The 20764-nt window shown below is 43.1% G+C and overlaps 2 protein-coding genes across 7 annotated transcripts in view; both read right to left on the bottom strand.

The window, feature by feature from the left end:
• Positions 1–3053, bottom strand: part of CDKL1 (cyclin dependent kinase like 1) — a 33756-nt gene extending 30703 nt beyond the window's left edge. Inside the window, exon 1 of one of the 2 annotated variants that reach the window (XM_043516787.1) lies at positions 2595–3053. In XM_043516787.1, coding sequence (XP_043372722.1) covers positions 2595–2762 — 168 coding nt within the window. In that variant the 5' untranslated portion in view covers positions 2763–3053. The remainder of the gene's footprint in view (positions 1–2594) is intronic. The other variant, XM_038406209.2, reaches the window with a different exon arrangement.
• Positions 3054–6694: 3641 nt separating this feature from the next.
• The window catches only part of MAP4K5 (mitogen-activated protein kinase kinase kinase kinase 5), a 92281-nt gene continuing 78211 nt past the window's right edge, over positions 6695–20764 (bottom strand). For all 5 annotated transcript variants that reach the window (XM_038404684.2, XM_043515929.1, XM_038404680.2 and 2 more), the window contains 8 exons: positions 20619–20677; positions 17396–17499; positions 15880–16057; positions 14623–14691; positions 13563–13655; positions 11603–11673; positions 9202–9257; positions 6695–8048 (listed from right to left, as the gene is read on the bottom strand). In XM_038404684.2, the coding sequence (XP_038260612.1) occupies positions 7961–8048; positions 9202–9257; positions 11603–11673; positions 13563–13655; positions 14623–14691; positions 15880–16057; positions 17396–17499; positions 20619–20677 (718 nt within the window). In that variant the 3' untranslated portion in view covers positions 6695–7960. The remainder of the gene's footprint in view (positions 8049–9201; positions 9258–11602; positions 11674–13562; positions 13656–14622; positions 14692–15879; positions 16058–17395; positions 17500–20618; positions 20678–20764) is intronic.

Below are 20764 nucleotides of genomic sequence, written 5' to 3'. Positions count from 1 at the left end.
TCACAAAATATTTCCGTGTTTTCTGTCAGGCTTTTTGGACTAAAACATCCTAAATTCTTGACTTTCAGCTTATATAAATGACAACGTTCCAGAATGTCGATATTCAGCTTTAAGTGTCTGAATAGGAGGTGAGTTTTTGGGCCCGTGGTGCCCGAGCTCCACCAATATATAAGAACGTGGACGCAGCTCCACCAGTGTTTGGGCTTACCATGCTTTGGGGGCCCCCGTGCTTCAGTGGGACGCGGGGTCCAGGGCTGCCTGGGGGAGTTAGCGGGGGGCCTGGTGCCAGCAGCAGTGAGCGAACCAGCCCCAGCACATACCGCTCCACTCCGCTGGCTCCCAGCGTCGCTCAGGGGAGGGGGCGGAAGCCAGAGAGAGGCAGGGTAGGAGCGGGGGCTTGGGGGAAGGGTTGGGATGGGGGCGGGGCAGAGCAGAGCGGGCTGAGGCCGGGTTGCTCGGTGTTGCTGGCGCCAGGCCCCCTATAAGCCCCAAGGCCTCTCTGGACTCCGTGTCCCCCTGAAGCGTGGGGCCCGGGGTGGTTGCCCCAGCCCATCCTATAGATGGGACGGCTCTGCTTGGACCTATTCTGGGCACCACCAAAAATTATATAAACCTGGCGCCCATGTGAATAGAAACGGGTTTGGTTGTCTGGGAGTTTCCCTAGGGGTTTTTGTTTTTTAATATGTGCTAAATTTAAGTGTACTAACAAGCACCGTTTCTGATGATTCTTGCACTGTTTTAAAGTATTTATTGTATTTTATTGTGAAACATACAGAGATAAATAAACCTTATTAATTTACATACACTAATTTAACATGTGCACACGGGTAGCCCAGAGCAGGATCGACAGAGCAACGAGTTTCTCCCCCAGGAGACCTGAGGAGCAGAAGCTACAAGGCCTCTTCTCACTCCCTAGTTAACTAGTGAGCAGGAGTCACTGGGTGTCTCCAAACGAAGAGCCCAACACTGCAAGCCCTTCGCAAACAGGCAATTTCAAACACAAGCTGAAGCTGAATGTTACTCATATGGGCAGGTCTGCAGGGTCAAGGCCCAAGAGAGGAGTACTTCCACAACTGAAGTGGTGGACGGGGCATGGTCTGCACATGCTCCACAGCCCAGCTTTGCCACCTACCATGATCATTGCTACTCTAGGAAGAGACAGCCTGGATGGGGAAAAGAAGGCTATTCCTTGGGCTGCTGCCGACCAACCTATGCAACTCTGGTGGGCTTGTAGCAAGGTATCTTGTACACACGCTCAGGGCCAAAAGGATGGCTTCCCTACCAACGAGGCCACTCGCAGAATAAGGTCCTACTCAAGACGAGTAAGCACAGCACCATCTGGCCTCGGAGCCAGATTTGAGAAAACAGCGATGTTCTTACAATGCCAGTGCATTGACGTAGCTAATCTATTCCTCTCTAGGCCACACTGGTTGTTAGAACAAGTCCAATTTACATTTTAAGCGAGACATGTATTCGCGTTGGATTGAGACGACACATTCTCCCCATCACGCGAATTTCAAGTTCCTCCAAGTGCTCCAAGTCTTAATTCTCAGACCTCCCTTAACATCAGCAAGACTGTGCATTTCCCTACTGCACACAATCGCGTGTAAGGATGACCCAGCGGCATGGGTATACAATTGCATCAATCAATTGGCTATTTAGCAAATCTTACTTCCAAAGGTACTTTCTGAAATCGACCACACAACCTCCATATAACTGTCTCAGCAGGGGCTTTGTTGGCTACCCCAGTCGATCTACCCACTGTAAAGACTGCTTAGGAAAAACAAATGTTTGGAACATTAGGCCATTGTATATTCAAGAGCAATTCAATCATCATCTAAAGCCACAAGAATTATATACATTTCCCCCCTTCTAATAAAAACTCCTGATAAAGGAAGAGATTGTTGTTGCACTTTTCTCCCCAGAATTCAAATCAGCTCTGTTGGGATATTTATACAGAACAGTTATAACCCCCGCAAACCAGCAGAAGTGGAAATAGTTGCTAGATTTTTCCAAAATCACGAAGGCTGGCATTTTCAAAGAGCAGAGGGGAATTAGCTCCTCAAATCCCACTTTTCAGAGTAGCAGCCGTGTTAGTCTGTATTCGCAAAAAGAAAAGGAGGACTTGTGGCACCTTAGAGACTAACAAATTTATTAGAGCATAAGCTTTCGTGAGCTGTAAGCCAAGGGGATTCCTTAGGATGCTTTGGGAAATACCAGGCTAAATACAGAGACACCTGATTGTTGTATCTGGGTTAGCGAGGTTTGGGGAAATTACCACCGCAATATGAAAAGGCGTACTTGTGGCACCTTGGAGACTAACAAATTTATTAGAGCATAAGCTTTCGTGAGCTACAGCGTAGCTCACGAAAGCTTATGCTCTAATAAATTTGTTAGTCTCTAAGGTGCCACAAATACACCTTTTCTTTTTGCGAATACAGACTAACACGGCTGCTACTCTGAAACCCGCCGCAAGATGTTATTTGAATCAGAATAAGCAAAACCTTGGAGAGTTTAAACCCCAGCCAGGCTACCCGCAGTCACAATGGGGCAGGGTCAAGACCTGCAGGGCTCACTGCCAGCCCGGCAGTTACCTTTAACATCCGGATCTCTCGAAGGGCGATTTTCTTTATAACAGGATCATCTTCCGATTCTAGGAACTTCTTGATCGCCACGATCTGGCCGGTGTCTCGGTTCCGGCATTTGAACACCACCCCGTAGGAGCCTTCTCCGATCTTGCCAAGTTTCTCATACTTCTCCATGGGCCGCGGAGAACCTTCGCCGAGGGGCGGCTCGCAACTCGGGCCCCGCGGGGACCTTTCGCGGCACCTGATCGAATAGCCCGAGCGCCCCGGGGCCGGGAAAGCCGCGCCACACGCCGGGGCAGGGAAGCAGCCGCTGGCCCGCAGCTCTCCCCCGGTTCGCGTCCTGCCCTAGCTCGCCGGCGGCGCTTGGAAATTACAATTTAATCCCCCCGCTTGCCGGCTGCCGAGGGACCTGCCTCTGGCGGGGGCGGCGCGGCCGGGCGGGGAGGAGCCGACAGGGGAGACTCCGGTGCCCGGCCGCCGGCTCCAAGGCACCGCGCCCCAGGGCCGAGGGCGGGGCGCAGCGCGGCGCCTCCAGCCCCGCAAGCAGCAGCGGGGTGGCCCCGCCGGGCAGGGGCTGGCCCGGGGCAGGAGCGTCTCGCTCCCCGCTGGCCGAACGGGGCAAGGCGGCTGGGGCTCGGAGCCGCCGCACCAGCAGGCTGCTAGGCGCTTGGCTTCAGTGGCATCATGCAGCCAGGAGTTCCACAGCTGAACGGCGCAGGGGGAGGATGTACCGTATTTCCTTTCATCGTTTTAAAATCTCGCCCCCTTTTCTTGGCATGAAAACTCGGCGTGTTCTGGGTGCTGGAGAGAGAACAGACGTCCCTGGCCTGCCCACGCTGGCCCTGGGGCGCTAATGCCAACAGCGCCGAGGCCGGCCCCAGCCCCTCCGGCATCCCTGCTCTGCAAAGACAAGACCCAGACCCCTGCACCATCCGCAGCTGCGACTGTGCCCGCAGCGGAGCCTCTCCGGCCCATGGAAATAGCTCACCCCGCACCTTAGACCTCCAGGCGATGTCTACAGCACATTTTGGAACAAGCCCCCCACCCCAGTTTACAGACTTGGGTTAATGCTCTCAAAATAGCCGTGTAGACAGGGCTTTGAAGGTGCAGCTGGGAGGCTGAAGCCTAGGGAGGCTTTAACTTCAAAGTGCTGCCCACACAGCTATTTCCAGAGCGTCCCCCCCTCTGGCTCCGGCTGGGGTCCCAGGCTGGCTCCGAAAGCCCGGGGAGAGATACCATTAGAGACTCATGTTCAAAAAGCAGCAGCTCCTGTATGCTCCAGGGGTGGGGCGGGGAGAGCAGCATATTAGCGTGACAAGTGGCTCCAGGCACAGGGCACTCCTGCTCCCCTTACACCCACGTTGGCCTACAAATCCAGATGAGAGGCCTTCACTTCCCTTGCCTTCAGCCAGGAAAGTGAGGCCCGTCTCCTGCCTTCCCTAAAGTCAGTTATCAATTTACCTCCCCCTGTTCCAAACCACCCTAGAACACGGCTTCTAGGTATCAAATGAAGAGCAGGGGGCCAGGAGGCTGAAAAGGAAGAGAATTACAATATAAATGCAGGGTTGTTGCAGCTTTGTTGGTCTCAGGCTATCAGAGACACAAGGTGGGTGACAGGTTTCAGAGTAGCAGCCGTGTTAGTCTGTATTCGCAAAAAAGAAAAGGACTTGGGGCACCTTAGAGACTAACAAATTTATTTGAGCATAAGCTTTTGTGAGCTACAGCTCACTTCATCAGCGGGTGAGATAATATGGTGAGACAAGATTTGGAACGTACCCAGAGCTCTTCTTCAGAGCTCAAGAGCAGCTCTGCGTAAGCTGGAAAGCTTGTCATCTCTCCCCAGGAGAAGCTGGTCCAATAGAAGATATTACCTTACCCACCATTCTCTAACAAAAACGAACATGCAGGAAAGTCAAGCTAAACCATCTACATGTCCAGTCTCAGTTGCAACCTAGTGGAAATGCAAGAGTTTAAAAGCCAGCATCCACATTAGAAAGTTTCCTCAGTAGCCAGCTGCCATCCTTTGGTTGTTTCTGGATGCTCTAATGGCATCCTTCCAGGGCTCACATCTCCGCTTGGAATCACCTTCGGGCTTCATTGATGCGTTGCAACTTTCCTCCTCAACCAACTCAGATGTCAATCTCATTAGGGCTGTTTCTCTGTTTACAATACATTTGATCACATTAATTAACCCCTTTTGCTTCCCTAATCCGCTGTTTGCACTTCAAAGAACTAGGGGAGCCTTTTTAAGTCTTAAATTGAATACACAAAACTTGTTGACAATAATTAATACTTTGGCACCTTTCAAAGGTACTGAGAGTGTGAGCGAACCTCATATTCAGTGCTAATAATTGCACCCTAGGATATTTTATCCTGGTTGAAATGTTACAGAACATACATGGTATAGACAGTATTAGAGTCAAATGTCTATAGCAGCTACAAGTCATGTGGGAAGAGACCATTTATGTCAAAGTGATGTATGCTGTATGGCATTTCTAGAGCTGTACTTTTTCTTCTGCTCTTTTAAAGCATGCCACACTAACAGATATGTCCTACTTCTAATACAGTTAGAATAAGATTACACTAAAGCCACTGCAGCTGTACCACTACAGAAGAATTCTTCTGACAATCTAGTCATGTTGACACTAGGGGTTAGGCTCACCTGACTACAGCACTCAGAATATGAAATTCTGCACAGTCCTGAGTGATGTACCTCGGTAGATCTCATTTTAAGTGTAGACCAAGCCTTAGTAATAAATCACCTTTACATATGGCATTTCTATACCTGAAAATATAGGTAACTACCATTGAAAGTTTGTGACTTATTTTACCTCAACAAGCCAAGTGATAATACAAGGATGTACTGACACCATCATCTGTTAAAACTTTTCATTTGAAAAAAGTCAGCCCAAAAGTATCTTAAATGAATCCCCTCTTGCTCAAATACATAACACAGCTGAAAAAATATCTGCAGAAACAAAATATTTTTATCTAGTTTGCTTTGCCATTTGGAATTCTGTTAAAAATCTCAATAGCCACAGACTTTTTGTACATTCAGTTATTGGAGGACTGGAGAACCTCCCACTCCTAGAGAAGACTACTTTAGAACAGTGTTTCTCAACAACCAGACCACGGACTGGCACCAGTTCCTGTGATTTCCCTGACACAGTTTAGGAAGAAGTCAGCTGGGCCCTAGTATCCAAAACACTGCTTTAGAAAACAAAAAATGGACTTTTATAATGACACAAACTTCTTTCCAATTCTTCAAAAATACAAAACTTGGGTGCTACTCTTGTAATATTTCTGATACAATTATAATTAGTCACATTATTTCAATGTTATCCAATCTTCAGTGTACTGTTTGGGAATATTTTTATAAATAAATTTATAAACATTTTTTTTATAAATAAATTTTTATAAATATCTTTATAAACTTCAATACAATTTCTGAACTAAAAACAGTGACTTGATTTAACTGTCAAATCAATGCTATAGAACTAGGTTTGAATGACAACTTAAGTGGACAAAGTGTTTAAATTTATGCAGTTCAATCTTCCAGCCAAAAGATCAGAACAATATGAACTCTAGATGCACCAAACAAGACCTGACACTCCTGATTCCTCAGATTCACCAACTACCCATTGTTAATTTCAGCAATATTAATTAATTATGAATCAAGCCATTTGATTTCCAAAAGGAAAATGAGGCTCTTCATTCTCTCAGCGGATCAGAGGACATCAAACCACTCATATTTGCCTAAGAATCTGTCACCACAGCTTAGCAACAAAGCCTTTTGGTATTGTTACATTTACTCTGTTCTGTTATTGAAATGAATTGTGAAGGTTCGAACCTATTTTCCCCCTATTAATTTAGGTATTGAGATTGAATGGGACACCCCAGTATACAGTAGAATTAAGTGTTAAAATAAACCTTAACTTTAAATAACGGCTACTGCATCAGCCTCTGGACTGTTTCTGCTTACATCACGGCTAGTGTGTTATTCTGAGGTAGCAACACCCCTTATATAGGATATGAACAGCAGTCTATCTGGTAGTGTTTAATTCTCCCAGGGTACCATCGGAAAGTTAATTAATGAGCACAGACAATAGGAAGCAATGTGACTCTTTAATGGAGGAATAAGGTGATAAAGTATGGATGACAAACTAAAAAAGGGGGAAGGGGTAAGACGTGACCCAAAGCTTTATTATAGAATATTGCTTCTTATAGATATTTATACTAAACAGCTGGGAAACATCCATCACTAAATGACAGTCTGACAAGTAACAGTGTGAGCAACTATACATACAAAAAGCTTAAAAGCATAGTTGCCCTACAGGCTTCCCTCTGGAATAGTATAAATAAAATACACGTTGTGGGCAGTTGGATACGTTATTTTCATTCCTTAAGGATGACCAGGCACAATCCACTTACGCTTCCATTTAATTTCACACAGGTTACCCCTAATTTATGAAAATAAAGCATGTATATATTACATATCACTGCCTGTCAATGACACACACACACACACACGCACGCACGTATACTGTACAAACCCACCCGCTAATAACATTTCAGGTGTCAATATTACATTTTGTATATACTCTACACCCATTATTTCAGTAAATATCAAACTCCCTTTTATAGCAACTCTGTAGGCAAAATGAATACAAAATACTTTGTTGTATAAAACTGCATTTACACAGGAACAACAACATTGTACTATAACCCCCTTCAACAACGCACTACATCGCTACAAGGACCAAGAATCATCAACTCTTTATACAACTGTAAAAATGCTAAACTGCTCTGCAACCTTCTTTTGCTAAAAGTGAGACACATTACACCACTCTAGCAGAAGATTAATAAATAAAGATTAAATAGTCTATTTTACAAAGCCATACGGAATGGCAGATTTAAAAATGAAAAAGCATTGTTGATCCTTTCACTTCCTACGCAAATCATCTTTATTAAGAATAAGACTCAGTATAAAGGGGGACTGGCCAGCACTATATTTATATCTACAGGATACAAGGACAACCCAGAGGAAGTATTTACCTAATGTTTTATGGCACCTTTTTTGCATTTTTTTAAAGGCTCTGTTTCCCTAAGATTAACAAATAAAGGACTATTTTTCTCGTAGCTTTTATTAAGCAAACTTGATCTAACCAGCCACACAGTGGCAAGAGACAGAACTAGCCGTTTCCAGCTGTGAAAAGTACAATATTGATTTCTACCCTACAGACCAGATAATTAAGATATCAAGAAGAGAAAAAGCAAGTTACAGTCCAGCTTGTATTTGAGTTTCCTTAATGGTTCTTTTTTCCTTATGTGATGGATTCATTCTCTTGTTATTTGCATTGGGTTACTGTTGCTTAGTAACTATTTTCATGTCCAGCCAAGATGTAGAGATTGCTGTGTGCAGTCGGGTTTTCTGTCGGCCTACTTTCTAACACTACAACCCTGTAAGTAAACACAAGCACAAAACAGAATGGGGTTAGCTGGAAAACAGAGAACCCACGATTTAAATACTAACATCAAAGAGGAACAACTCCCATTGTTCACAGGCTCATAAGGTGACAGGTATTTTGATAGTCCTTTAATGCCTGTTTAACCTATGTAAGCAGTGTTGTTGTAGCCATGTTGGTCCCAGGATATTAGAAACACAAGGTGGGTGAGATAACATCTGTTATTGGACCAACTTCTGTTGGGAGAGAGACAAGCTTTCGAGCTTACGCAGAACTCCTCTTCAGGTCTGAGAAATTAAGACCATGTCTAGATGTACAGCTGTGCCGCTGAAATAAGTGTGGTGAAGATGAGCTCTCCTGTCGGCATAAAAATCCCCCATCTCCGTGAGCGGCATAAGCTATGTCGGCGGGCCTAGAACACAATCTCTTGACTCGTAAAAGCCACGTGGCTACATGGCACAAAGCCTAGAAGGCTGAAGCAGCCTCGGCTAATGTGACAAATCTGGACTCAAAGAGCATCTCTCTTGAGCTGGTGGCTCCAATCAGACTGTACCTGTTCCCTGCTTGCTTTTGCTGAAGAGACTCAGCTGGATGTTTCAGGAACGGAGATTAAAATGAAGCTTCGTGCGTTAAAACAAAACAAGTTGCTTAGGTTTGTTGCTATCTTATTGCAGACTTCAAGTCCCACAGAAGGAAAAAACATTTACAAGCTGGTTATCTGGGTGATTCATGAATATAATTCTGCCCTGAAAATCCAAGCCATGATTGCCAGAACCAGGACTTTCCTGAAGGGCATGGAGCAACATGACTACCATCTGTCACATGTGGTTCGTTCTCTCCCCACAGGTATATTGTGTGGGGATTTATATAGTCTAGGTACACTGTGTTCATATTACTAAACGCAATGTCAAAGTATGCCTTGCACTTGGACTGGAAGGTGGCACCAAACTCACTTTGGTTCTAATCACAATTACTTCTTAAAATCAACTAAACGTGGTGGTGTTGAGCAACAAGCGGCATTGCCATTCATCTTTCGCCCCCCACACAAGCGTCTGAGAGAACTGTTCTGGACTGTAGTTGAATTACAACTAGTTTTCAGCTAATTTATTTAAATTAATACAAGATTTAAGTTTCTTTAATATAACTACCTGTCTGATCCCAACAAGCGGAAAACCCTGGTTTCATCTGAAATCTCTTGGGTAACCTGCAAAAGAAAAGGATTAGTGGAAAGCTCCTTTGTATTGGTAAAATAAAATGCATTAATCTGATTTAGAAGAGAAAATAGCCAGCCAGTTTCTTAAAAAAATTAGTTTTAAATAAGATTTAGTGCAAAATCTAGAACCTTATACAGGCACTAAGTACAGCTTAGTGATTAGACCTCACAAGATTAATTTTAAATAGCTTGTAATAGTCATGAGTAGCACACTTCAGGATTAGATGGTGGATTTGAGGGTACTTTGCATAAATCTCAACAGAGAGATTGAAATTCATCTACCACTGCGCAGAGTTAAAGGGACACTGTCAACTTGATTTTTTTTTTTAAGATGAATTTTCATTAGAATTAAATTTTCTGAGCCAGCCCTTCAAATCATGTGTCCCGATTCTGGATAAAGGTTTTAAAGGCACACATGTATAAAGGGTTTTTCTGAACTTTTAATGATGTTTAGGATGGGTGCAAGAGCAGCAGGCCTCATATAATATGTCCTTATAGCAACAAACTCAAAGAGCTCAAACTATTTAGCTTAAAGGGAACATTCAGTAGTGACTTGATCACAGTTTGTAAGTACCTACATGGGGAACAAATATTTGATAATGAGCTCTTCAGGCTAGAGGGGGAAAGACATAACACAGTCCAATGGCTGGAAGTTGAAGCTAGACAAATTTAGGCTGGAAATACAGGTGCACACTTTTAACGGTGACAGTAATTAACCATTGGAAGAATTTACCAAGGGTCATGATGGATTCTCCACCACTGACAATTTTAAAATCAAGATTGGATTTTTTTTTGCAAAAGGATCTGCCCTAGGAATTGTTCTGGGGAAGGTCTCCGGCCTGTGTTACACAGGAGCTCAGACTAGCTGATCACAATGGCCCCTTGGGCCTTGGCATCTATGAACACCAACATGCTTGGGCCCATCCCTCTCCATTCTCTGGACACACCAGCCTGATGCCTCTTTAGTTTCAGGTTGGTGTCGAGCTACTAGTAGATGCCCTTTTGTGCAGCCTGGGAAAAAGCCTGCATGCCATTTCCCGCGGAGCAGAGCGGGAGAGCCATGTCAGAACACGCAGCTGACCAGCCAAACAGTGACACTGACTAGCCACACACTTGTACAGTAACTCCTCACTTAACGTTGTCCTGGTTAGTGTTGTTACGTTGCTGATCAATTAGGGAACATGCTCATTTAAAGTTACGCAATGCTCCCTTATAATGTTTGGCAGCTGCCTGCTTTGTCCACTGCTTGCAGGAAGAGCAGCCCGTTGGAGCGAGCTTGGAACAGCTCCCCACTCCCCTAAATTCCCTGTGGATCAACCGCTCAGCAAGCCATCAACTTCCGGGCAGTTCAGCTGTCCCTTCCTCCACTGCCATGTGCTGCTCCTGCCCTCTGCCTTGGAGCTGCTCCCGGGAGCCTCCTACTTGCTGTGCGGGATGAGGGGGGAAGAGAGAAGAGGGGTGCTAATGTCAGGGTGTCCCCCATCCTACCCCCCTGCTCCTTTACCCCATCTCCACAAAGTAGTGGGGGGGACACACGACAGGTCTCAGGCCGGTGGGAGCTTGCTGGCAGCAGCTGCTGTCTCAACTTGCTGATCTACTTAAAAAGGCAGTGTATTTAGAGTGGAGTCAGCATACTTAAAGACAATGTCTCTCTCTTTCTCTCTCTCTCTCACACACACACGGTGTGTCTCTCTGTCTCTCTTTGCCATGCCGTCACTCCTCCCTCCACTCATGCTGCCTTGTAGAGTGTGAGGCTACCTTAACAACAATGTGTTAACTCTTGAGGGCTCAGCCGAGTGCTAGTTCATCATTTAGCAGTAAGGCATTCCCTGGGAAGTATCCCACCCTCTTCCACCATCTGACTTCACCACCTCAACCAGCCTCCACAATCATCATTGCTGTGTACAGTATTAAATTGTTTGTTTAAAACTTATACTGTGTATATGTATATATAAAATACAGTCTTTCGTCTGGTGAAAAAAACTTCCCTGGAACCTAACCTTCCCCCCCACTCCACATTTACATTAATTCTTATTGGGAAATTGCATTTGCTTAACATTGTTTCGCTTAAAGTAGCATTTTTCAGGAACATAACTACAACGTAAAACAAGGAGTTACTGTATTATGGTAAAAAGAAAGGAGTACTTGTGCAACCTTAGAAACTAACAAATTTATTTGAGCATAAGCTTTCGTGAGCTACAGCTCACTTCATCGGATGCATGGTAGCAACTTAGGGCCCCAATCAGAATCAGCAACCTGGAAGCAGGTGCAAGGGGAAGACGAGTAAAAATTAAATTAAATTAAATTAAATATGGAAAGACCAGGTGAGTACTTACTTCATCTGACTTAAAGCTTTTTCCCTGCATGCCATGTTTCCAGAAAGCCAGCACACTGTCTTGAAGGCACACTACAAAGAAGAAAAACAAAATTAAACCAGTAGGTTGAAAGGAGTTCTGTTGTCTCTGATGAAAGACAGCATTGGTGGGTCCAGTACAGGAAGCATGTTTGAGATGTTAATGCACAATTTCTGGTTCTAGGAAGCACTAAGTGAATATTACACATTTTACACCCATGTTATTTTTCTAGGTCCTGTCTGCTTTGCCGTGTGATCTCTCAGAGCCTAACGGGGCATGCTGCTCAGTAGCTGACGCATCTGGCATTCAGTTAAGTCAACTGAAACTTATAAACTGTAGTGACTGGGATTTTCAAACACATCAACAAACTCTACCTTTTTCTATGCAGAAGGTATGTCTGCACTGCAACTGGTGGTGTGACTGTAGCTTAGGGAGGCACGCAGCTTGGGGAGGCGAGCTTTAATTTAGCTAGTGCAGCTAGCAACAGCAGCAAGGAGATGGCTGCATGTGTTTCAGCATCAGCTGCACAAGCCCACCTGGAACTCTGGGTATGTATTCGTGTTCCTAGCCCAGGCCAGGATCCGTGTGGCTGTGTTTTTACTGTTGTTTTGAGTTGTGCTAGCTGGATTAAAGTTGGCATGAGTATGTCTACCCAAGCAGCAATCTCACTTCTGACTGCAATACAGACATGCCCTTAGATTCATGTGCACTTGCTCCTCCCCTTTTCCTGTCATAAACCAGGAGGAGCTACTTATTCCTATTCCTATCCCTACATTATAAAACCGAGGCTCCCCACAGCCACCTAGAGTGTAATAAATTCCTTAAACCACTCACTGAACAGCCATCTGCAAAGTGAGCTAGACAGTGAGCACAAGAGGCCTCGATACATCTTTCCATCTATTCATCCCTTCAGAGTTTCGAAGGAAAGCTGTTTACGCAGTGTAGTTGCATTATAGCATAAACGACAGTGTATATCGATTGCTGGGAATGGAGGGAAAATTTTCTGACTGAGTAATTATAACATTCCATGATTTAGGAAAGAACCACGTCAAATTAAAAAAAAAATACTGCAGTACCCCTTCACAGCCTGACCAATTCTGGAATTCTGTTACACAAGACCCTGTACTGCCTGGACAGATAAACATGTGACATTCATTCTTTTTAAAAAGCTACCCCAAAAATCTGTTGCCAAAGGGAAGATGCCTAAGGAACCCAGTGCTCCAAATTGAAAGGAACTGCTGAGTAAGAGCGAGCTGATCTTGAAGCTGGGATTTTTATTAAAGGCTTTTCACGACTGACTCTGGTTCCAGAACAAGTTTAAAGAATTCCAGTTCTGCAACAATTAACGTACAGTATACTAAATATTCACTTTTGGGACAATTTATCATGGCAGGAACACTAAGCATAACAGTGCGCAAAGCTGTAGATATTATGGCACACCTTTCAAAAACAAGACTGCTATACACCATGTGAGAGCTATGCATTATTAAGAAGGTATGGGTGAACTAAACTGGTTATCTGCAGGGTTTCCTTAAGTAAAATCTCAGCTTTGTTAAAAATTGCTCCAACCTAATTTATTACTACAATAAAAACCCTTTGATAAAAATGTTTCTTACTCCTCTGGAAAGGAAGAGGAACAGATAAGAGCAATTTTTTCATTTTTAATCAAGATAGGATACATTTTATTTAAAAACAGCAGGAATTACACTAGAACGGAATTTCCAAAAACAGGCTCAGTCTTGCAAACAGAACCTGGCTTATAGCCTATTCCCTTAAGTAGTCAATGCAGTCAAGGAGACAATTCACCACAATAAGCACTACACCAAGTAATAAGCTTTTGCAGTGTCAGGCAATAAACTAACCTTGGCCAGGCAATTTGAAGATAAAATCTTCTCTGCTCAAGGCTCAGTTCTTAAGAACCAGTTCGGAGATTTTTACTTACCTACAGATTCAATGCAGAAATCAAAACTTAACTCGGAGGCCAGCTTCTTGCTCGATTTCAGCTTCCCTTGTAAATTCACAATTTTCACAAATTCTCAAGGAAAAAAAAAGTATAAAACCAAGCTCAAAACCTCTTGCTGAAAAGGATTATAGACAGCTTTATATATAAAATGCTAACTACAACCGTCACATTTAAGAATATTTTATTCCAATGTCTGGCTTTTATAGTTTGTACAGAATGAATCAAAGAGCATGTTTCTATTAGTGCACAAGTAGATAAGACTGTATGTGTTTTGTATGTTAGGAAGATTTTTAGTAAAGTCTCAAAAGAAATACAAAATATATGACTATTCAAAGAAAAAATACCCAGTCACCCTAACATGAAGGTTTGTATATTTAAAATACACAAAAGTCATGACTGGGTTGCTACTAAAACCATTAACTTTTCAAAAAAAAAAAAAAAAAAAAAAAAAAGAAAGAAAAGGAGTACTTGTGGCACCTTAGAGACTAACAAATTTATTTGAGCATAAACTTTCGTGAGCTACAGCTCACTTCACCAAATGCATCCGATGAAGTGAGCTGTAGCTCACGAAAGCTTATGCTCAAATAAATTTGTTAGTCTCTAAGGTGCCACAAGTACTCCTTTTCTTTTTTGCAAATACAGACTAACATAGCTGCTACTCTGAAACCTGTTATTAACTTTTCAGCCACGCTTCTGTGCGTACAGATTCTTGTATTGCCATGTGCATTGTACAAGTTCAATTTGTGGTAACAAAGCTCTGACAATTCCTGATTTGTGTGTATTCTGTTCTCAATCATAATTCTGCATTAAGTTTAAATGATGAAAATAAAAGACAAAAAAAGGATATATGTATTTTTTTAAAGAAGGATGCAAAACTGAGGGCTGCAATCGAACTGCCACGTGTCTAACCCTTAACTAAAGCCCTGATATTACAATGCTAGAGTATAAAAGAGAATCAAAGAGCTGACATCTAACAAAGTAGCAATTGTGCCAAAGTAAAGGTTTCTATCACAGCTCCAACCATATAGACAATACTTACTGTCCAAGCAGACTAGAACGGTGTCTCTTTCCAGCTGTGTTACATGAATGGCATCTAACTGCTGATTACCTTGTAAAAGGAAAAAAGAAGAGTTTACATTATACCTTTAAAACCTGATCTTAGGTCCCCACACCCTATATTCTACTTAGTTTGTTTGCCGTGCTGCATCTTTACAGTTAGGAATTTCTATTCTTGTAGAGTCATTTTTATTTCTTTTAGTGGTAGCAATGTTAAAGACACCAATTCTCCAGCTGAGGTGAGTCAGCTGCTTTCTGACCTCTTTGTGTTATGGGAGAGGAGCTCAGGATCGAAAAATTGGGCTTTTAAAAAAGAAACCATAACTCTGAAGGGACTACTGTCTGCTTGTGACAGCTTGCCAAGAACACATCAAATCCGCTTTAGAGGGTGTTCGCAACAAGGTACAATAATGAGTGGTGGGGATCAGCACAGGATATTTCCCCCTTGGACAATTCATGTTTGGAGATGACAATCTAGGAAGCCCAGCGTGACTGATAAGTTAGTATTCAACAGTTTATATAGCTTTAATTCATAAATGAGCTAGCCCACTAGTGTCGTTAAAAAGAAGCCTTTAAATGTGGAAAGATGCGTCTGAATCAGCCTAGCGGAGAAAAAAGTAAGCAATGGTAGCAAATAGCTGTTGAAGAGAAAGGAGAATTTTTTCCATGGCATAAATGGGCAACTGATTACAAAAACGGTCTATGCGGGGCAACAAGAGAGAGGTATGCACTCCACTGAAGGTGTCTAGAGAAGAAAAGGGGGAACAGCACACAGACTGGCCCCATGGAGGGCCATGGACCATGTAACCACACACTGAGGTCTTAGCTGAGTGGGTCATGTTCTGGTTTTCAAACATCCAGTTTAATACATGGTGCTTTTAAAATGAACCCTTTTAAAAGGTAAATTAAGCTGGGCAGAAAACAGACTTGGAAAGGTCTGCAGGACCAGCCTCCTATGTGATGAGTAAGTAGAGGGAGTAAAGTAATTTTAAAACACCAAAAGGGTTCCCCCAACTTTTCTCAGGAAGTGATTTTATATCTTACTACGAAAGTTATGCTCAGAAGGCCAGAGCACAGAGAGGAAGATGCAATCCAGGCAGGCATGGCACTGCAAGGCCTATATCTAGATATGTATGCGTGCCTCAAAAATGAACTAAGATGAAGGAATCAAGCTGGTAGAGAAAGTGTTTCTACGTTACTTAGAATGCAAGGTTCAAACACTAGACCCCCAAAACCTTACCTGCACCAATTTCTGTAAACCATGAAGAAGCAGAGTTCAAGTTGATTGTCTCAAACTGAACTACTTGATTTGGTTCTGGGCCCTTACTAATAGCCACACAAACCATGGGGTATTCCTGCTCTGGTATCACTAGCATTTCAAACACATTCAGAGGGGTTGGCAAAGGAAAATCAAAGTGCTGAAAAAAATTAAGATAAATCAAGTTTAGAGGTTATTTTTACCTAGCATGTAGGTAGGCAGCCTAAAAACTGACATGCACAGATAATGAGAGATACTAATGAATATCAGAACCTAAGAACGGCCATACTGGGTCAGACCAAAGGTTCATCTAGCTCAGTATCCTGTCTTCTGACAGTGGCCAATGCCAGGGGCCCCAGAGAGAATGAACAGAACAGGTAATCATCAAGTGATCCATCCCCTGTCGCCCGTCCCCAACTTCTGGCGAACAGAGTCTAGGAATGCCATCCCTGCCTAATAGTCATTGATGGACCTATTCTCCATGAATTTATCTGGCTCTTTTTTGAATGTTGTTATAGTCTTGATCTTCACAACATCCTCTGGCTAAGAGTTCCACAGGTTGACAGTGCGTTGTGTGAAGAAATACTTCCTTTTGTTTTAAACCTGCTGCCTATTAATTTCATTTGGTGACCCCCACTTCTTGTGTTGCAAGAAGGAGCAAGTAACACTTCCTTATTCACTTCCTCCACACTGTCATGATTTTATTGACCTCTATCATATTTTATTGACCTCTTAGTCGTCCCTTTTTCAGGCTGAAAAGTACATAAAAGGTTGTTACAAGGAGGAGGGAGAAAAATTGTTGTTCTTAACCTCTGAGGATAGGACAAGAAGCAATGGGCTTAAATTGCAGCAAGGGCAGTTTAGGTTGGACATTAGGAAAAACTTCTTGCCAGAGTGGACAAGCATTGGAATAACTTGCCTAGGGACGTTGTGGAATCTCCATCATCGGGGATTTTAAAGAGCAGGTTGGACAAACACCTGTCAGGGATGGTCTAGCTAATACTTAGTCCTGCCTTGAGTGCAGGGGACTGGACTAGATGACCTCTCGAGGCCCCTTCCAGATCTATGATGCTAAGTCTCAGTCCTTTTAGTGAGAGTTATTCTCCTCTCAATTGCCTATGTAATTCAAACTACTACTCACAATCAGGGAGAGTATATCCCCAAAAGAATAGAACATTTCACATAATTCATGCTCTTGGTTTTTGGAGGTCTGCTACTGCTAGCACTGGGTTTGATCCAATATCTTGTGAATCAATGCAAAGACTTTCACTGATTACCTCAGGCACTGGATCAGCCCTACAGCTAGTAAAAGCTTGCAGGGGCAGATTTTCAAGTGCTTAGCATCTTCAAACAGGACAAAAAAAGGATACACTTTCTATCATAAAAATCTGGAATGGTTCACACACTTTCAGAGAGCTTTGTTTATTTCTAATAATAGTTGAATGATTAACATTGTGCAACAGGAAAAAGACATACCTTGTAACTGGGTAAAGCTTACCTTTATTAACATGAATTTCTGCATTGGCTCATACCACTGAAGTAAAACAATTCCAGACTGCAATGCTCCACAAAGGTATTTATGTCCTGTGTATGGATTTCTTACTAGTAAACAAAAAAAAAAACAAACAAACCCAGAACAATCCACACATTTAAATCAAATAGTGTTGGATTTAACAAGCAATCATGTTTCAAGTAAAACTGAAAAGTAAAGCTATTTTTACAGAGGATTCAAAATTTAAAAAACTAATCTTTTTGACCTTAGGTTTATTACTTGGTGCTGTATTAAAATGTTTGTTCCATTTATTATTGTGCTAACTTCCAAATAAACTAGACAAAAAATTATCTATTTTCCTACATATTAGCATAACCTATCCTGTGGACTAACTCATGGAATGTTACTGAAGCAAACAGCACACCTGTGCTAGACAAATATTTGTTTCAAGAGAAGCAAAAGAGAGTCGGGGCCGGTTGAAATAGAAGTAAGATGGGAACAGCAAATTAAAAAAAGAGCCAACAATGTCAACCAAATCACCTCTTCCTCTTGCAAAATTCCTCATTGCCCCAGCGTTATTCTTTGTTTGTGTTGCTGCAGCACCTTAGAGGCCCCACCTAAGACCAGGGCCCATTGTATTATGCACTGTACATACACAGTGACAGAGAACCCCCACATTAGTCAGTGCTATAATCCTTGCGCTACTAGTCAGTGTCATCCTCATAATATGGTTCTCTATTATGGATGCTTTTCCTGATGCTTAGCAACCCCCTTCATCATGCTGACATCAACAACGGCTACAGCTCCTTTCTTTTCTTTGATCACACAGTCCCATTGTTCAGGAACCGGGGACTGATGACCTGAGCTAGTCTGTGCCTCAGATCCACATCTGTACAATGGGAATACTTCCCCACCTCACAGGGTGCTATGAAGATAAATACATTAGAGACTGAAATGTTCTGAGAGCTACTCATGAAAAATGCTATCCAAGAGCTAGTGTAATCCACACATCTCCTGGGTATGGTGTTCTGTCCCATCTAGTGGCACCGAGACCACTTAGAGGGAGAGAGATAAAATGAGTCTGCTCTACAGCCTTATCTAACAGCGAGTTGGCTTTTAGCTCATGCGGTAGAGCAGGGGTCCTCAAACTGGGGGTCGGGACCCCTCGGGGGACATGAGGTTATTACGTGGCGGGTCGCAAGCTGTCAGCCTCCACCCCAAACATTTGCATCCAGCATTTATAATGGTGTTAAATATATTAAAAAGTGTTTTTAATTTTCGGGGGGGGGGTGTCGCACTCAGAGACTTGCTATGTGAAAAGGGTCACCAGTACAAAAGTTTGAGAACTACTGTGGTAGAGGCTCATCCACTAAGTTCCAGAGGTCCTCGGTTCGATCCCGACCGCCGACCACCCGGGTCTTTCGGCGTTACACTAGGTATTACGGCAGAATCCTGTTTATCTGAGCTAATTGGGAGAAGGGCCAGATCAGATAATCAAAAATCCAGCTATTCCAGAGAATGGGAACATGAAATGCTGCATCGCCATCTAGTGTTCACAGGAGAGATCACCCGCTTCTGGCCCTGGAGTCCTGGTTGTTAGGTTAATGTGGAGAGCAGGATAATGGAGGGTCATATAAATGGGGTTCCGCTATATTAATACTTGTTTATTAGATGACTCTTCTCTTCCGGCTAATGAAGGCTATTTCCCTGGACAATTACTTACCAAGTACAATCAGAGAACACATGTGGATTTTAAAGCACTTTCAAATATTGGCTCTTAAACCAAAAACTTGGCTCTCAGGATAAAAATCTTCCCACAGGAGCCCTTGGAGAATCAGGGAAGAGAGCAGTGAATATGCACAACAAACGTTCTCAGAAAGCTGCCAAGAGTGGCACTCAAACTCTCAATCATATCTGGGTTCAATGGCCACAACATGTCACCTTGAGTCAGCCAGTTACCGTGATATCAGGCTACCTGCAAACTCTGGCTTACAACAGAGCCCCAGGCCAGTTACACATATGCAGATGACTTTGGCTTATCACCTTGGCTTGAGCCACTTTGTAGAGCCCCTAAATACATTTTAAAACATTGCTTCTCCAGAAAGGGAAGAGGGTGCCGAACAGTAGGTGAAATCAATCCCTAGCAGGCAGTATCTATCTTGGGAAGATAAGAGCCATAGTTTGAACTCCATGTGTCTGCGTGAGGGAGGGGATATTTTAAGACAACAACGTTTTTACAGTTCTTAAGTTCCACTGATTTTCAATGACACAAGCTCTTAAGTGCACAAGTCCCTTTGGAAAAATTTACTCCGAGATTTAAAAAAATATAGATTTTTAAGCAGCACACACAAGGGTTGCAAGCTTGCTTGTCAAATACAGCTCAAAGTGATATTTAATAAGTTGAACTATAGCCCACCCCCCATATACACCTACAATTAATAACTGGTCCTTTACCATTGTGTTTGATAGTTTTCCATCTTCAACCCATGATGCCCTATGCTACAACCTTACCCAGAATGTGCCACCTTCCTAGGGTCAGAGGATATTTCATCTTTCCCCTGACCAGTCTTTGGCCTCTTTAGTGAGGCTTAACAAGAAGTATCAGTCAGTGATAGTGGTTACTGACAGGGACACTTGTCCACTTGACTGAGATCTATCACCACATTATAAAATATAGGCCTCTGTCCATCCCACAGGTAGTAGTGACCGTGGTGCCACCGACCAAGGCCAAGCTGACTGGTGATTTGGGGTGACATACTGGCCCCACTGAAGTCAACAGCAAAACTTCTCTTCACTGCATTGGGGCCAGGATTTCACGTGTGGTAAGGTAAAGCTAGATTCACAGGGTACATTTTAAAGGGTTCAGCGGGTGATTCATGTTTACGGGCACTAGACGAGAAAGCTGATGGTAGAGGAACAGTCGGCAGAAAAAGAAAGATCTTGGATGGATGGACATTGTATCCTGCGTGGATCAAAAGGACTATTCATCCACACAGATTAGCAGAGGATCGTATCGAATGGACTACCAGGGTTGCAAAGCTCCAGTCATGAGAGGTCACATAAGAAGAGGGTAAAGCTCAGTAATTCATCACCAAGCTCCTGAGCTATCCAGGACCCACATTTTTACTATGTTTATGTATAATTAAAAATAAATCTGAGTGCGAACCACGCTGTTCCAATAAAAAAAACCAAGAAAAAAAAATAACCAGTACACTGAATGTTCACTCACCTATGCAGCATTTGTGGCATCCTTTTGTATCAGGAATCTTTGTTGTTAAGGCAAACTTCCTGGAATAACAGAGTAAGTTTAACACCACACATCAGTGATGGACACTGAAAGCCTTTTATGTTACTGATTCACACAGACATATCAGA

Source organism: Dermochelys coriacea, chromosome 6 (assembly GCF_009764565.3).
Source record: "Dermochelys coriacea isolate rDerCor1 chromosome 6, rDerCor1.pri.v4, whole genome shotgun sequence".
In the NCBI taxonomy this organism is placed as follows: Eukaryota; Metazoa; Chordata; order Testudines; family Dermochelyidae; genus Dermochelys; species Dermochelys coriacea.
Note: the sequence above shows the minus strand (reverse complement) of the source record. Positions and strands in the feature narration are given on the sequence as shown.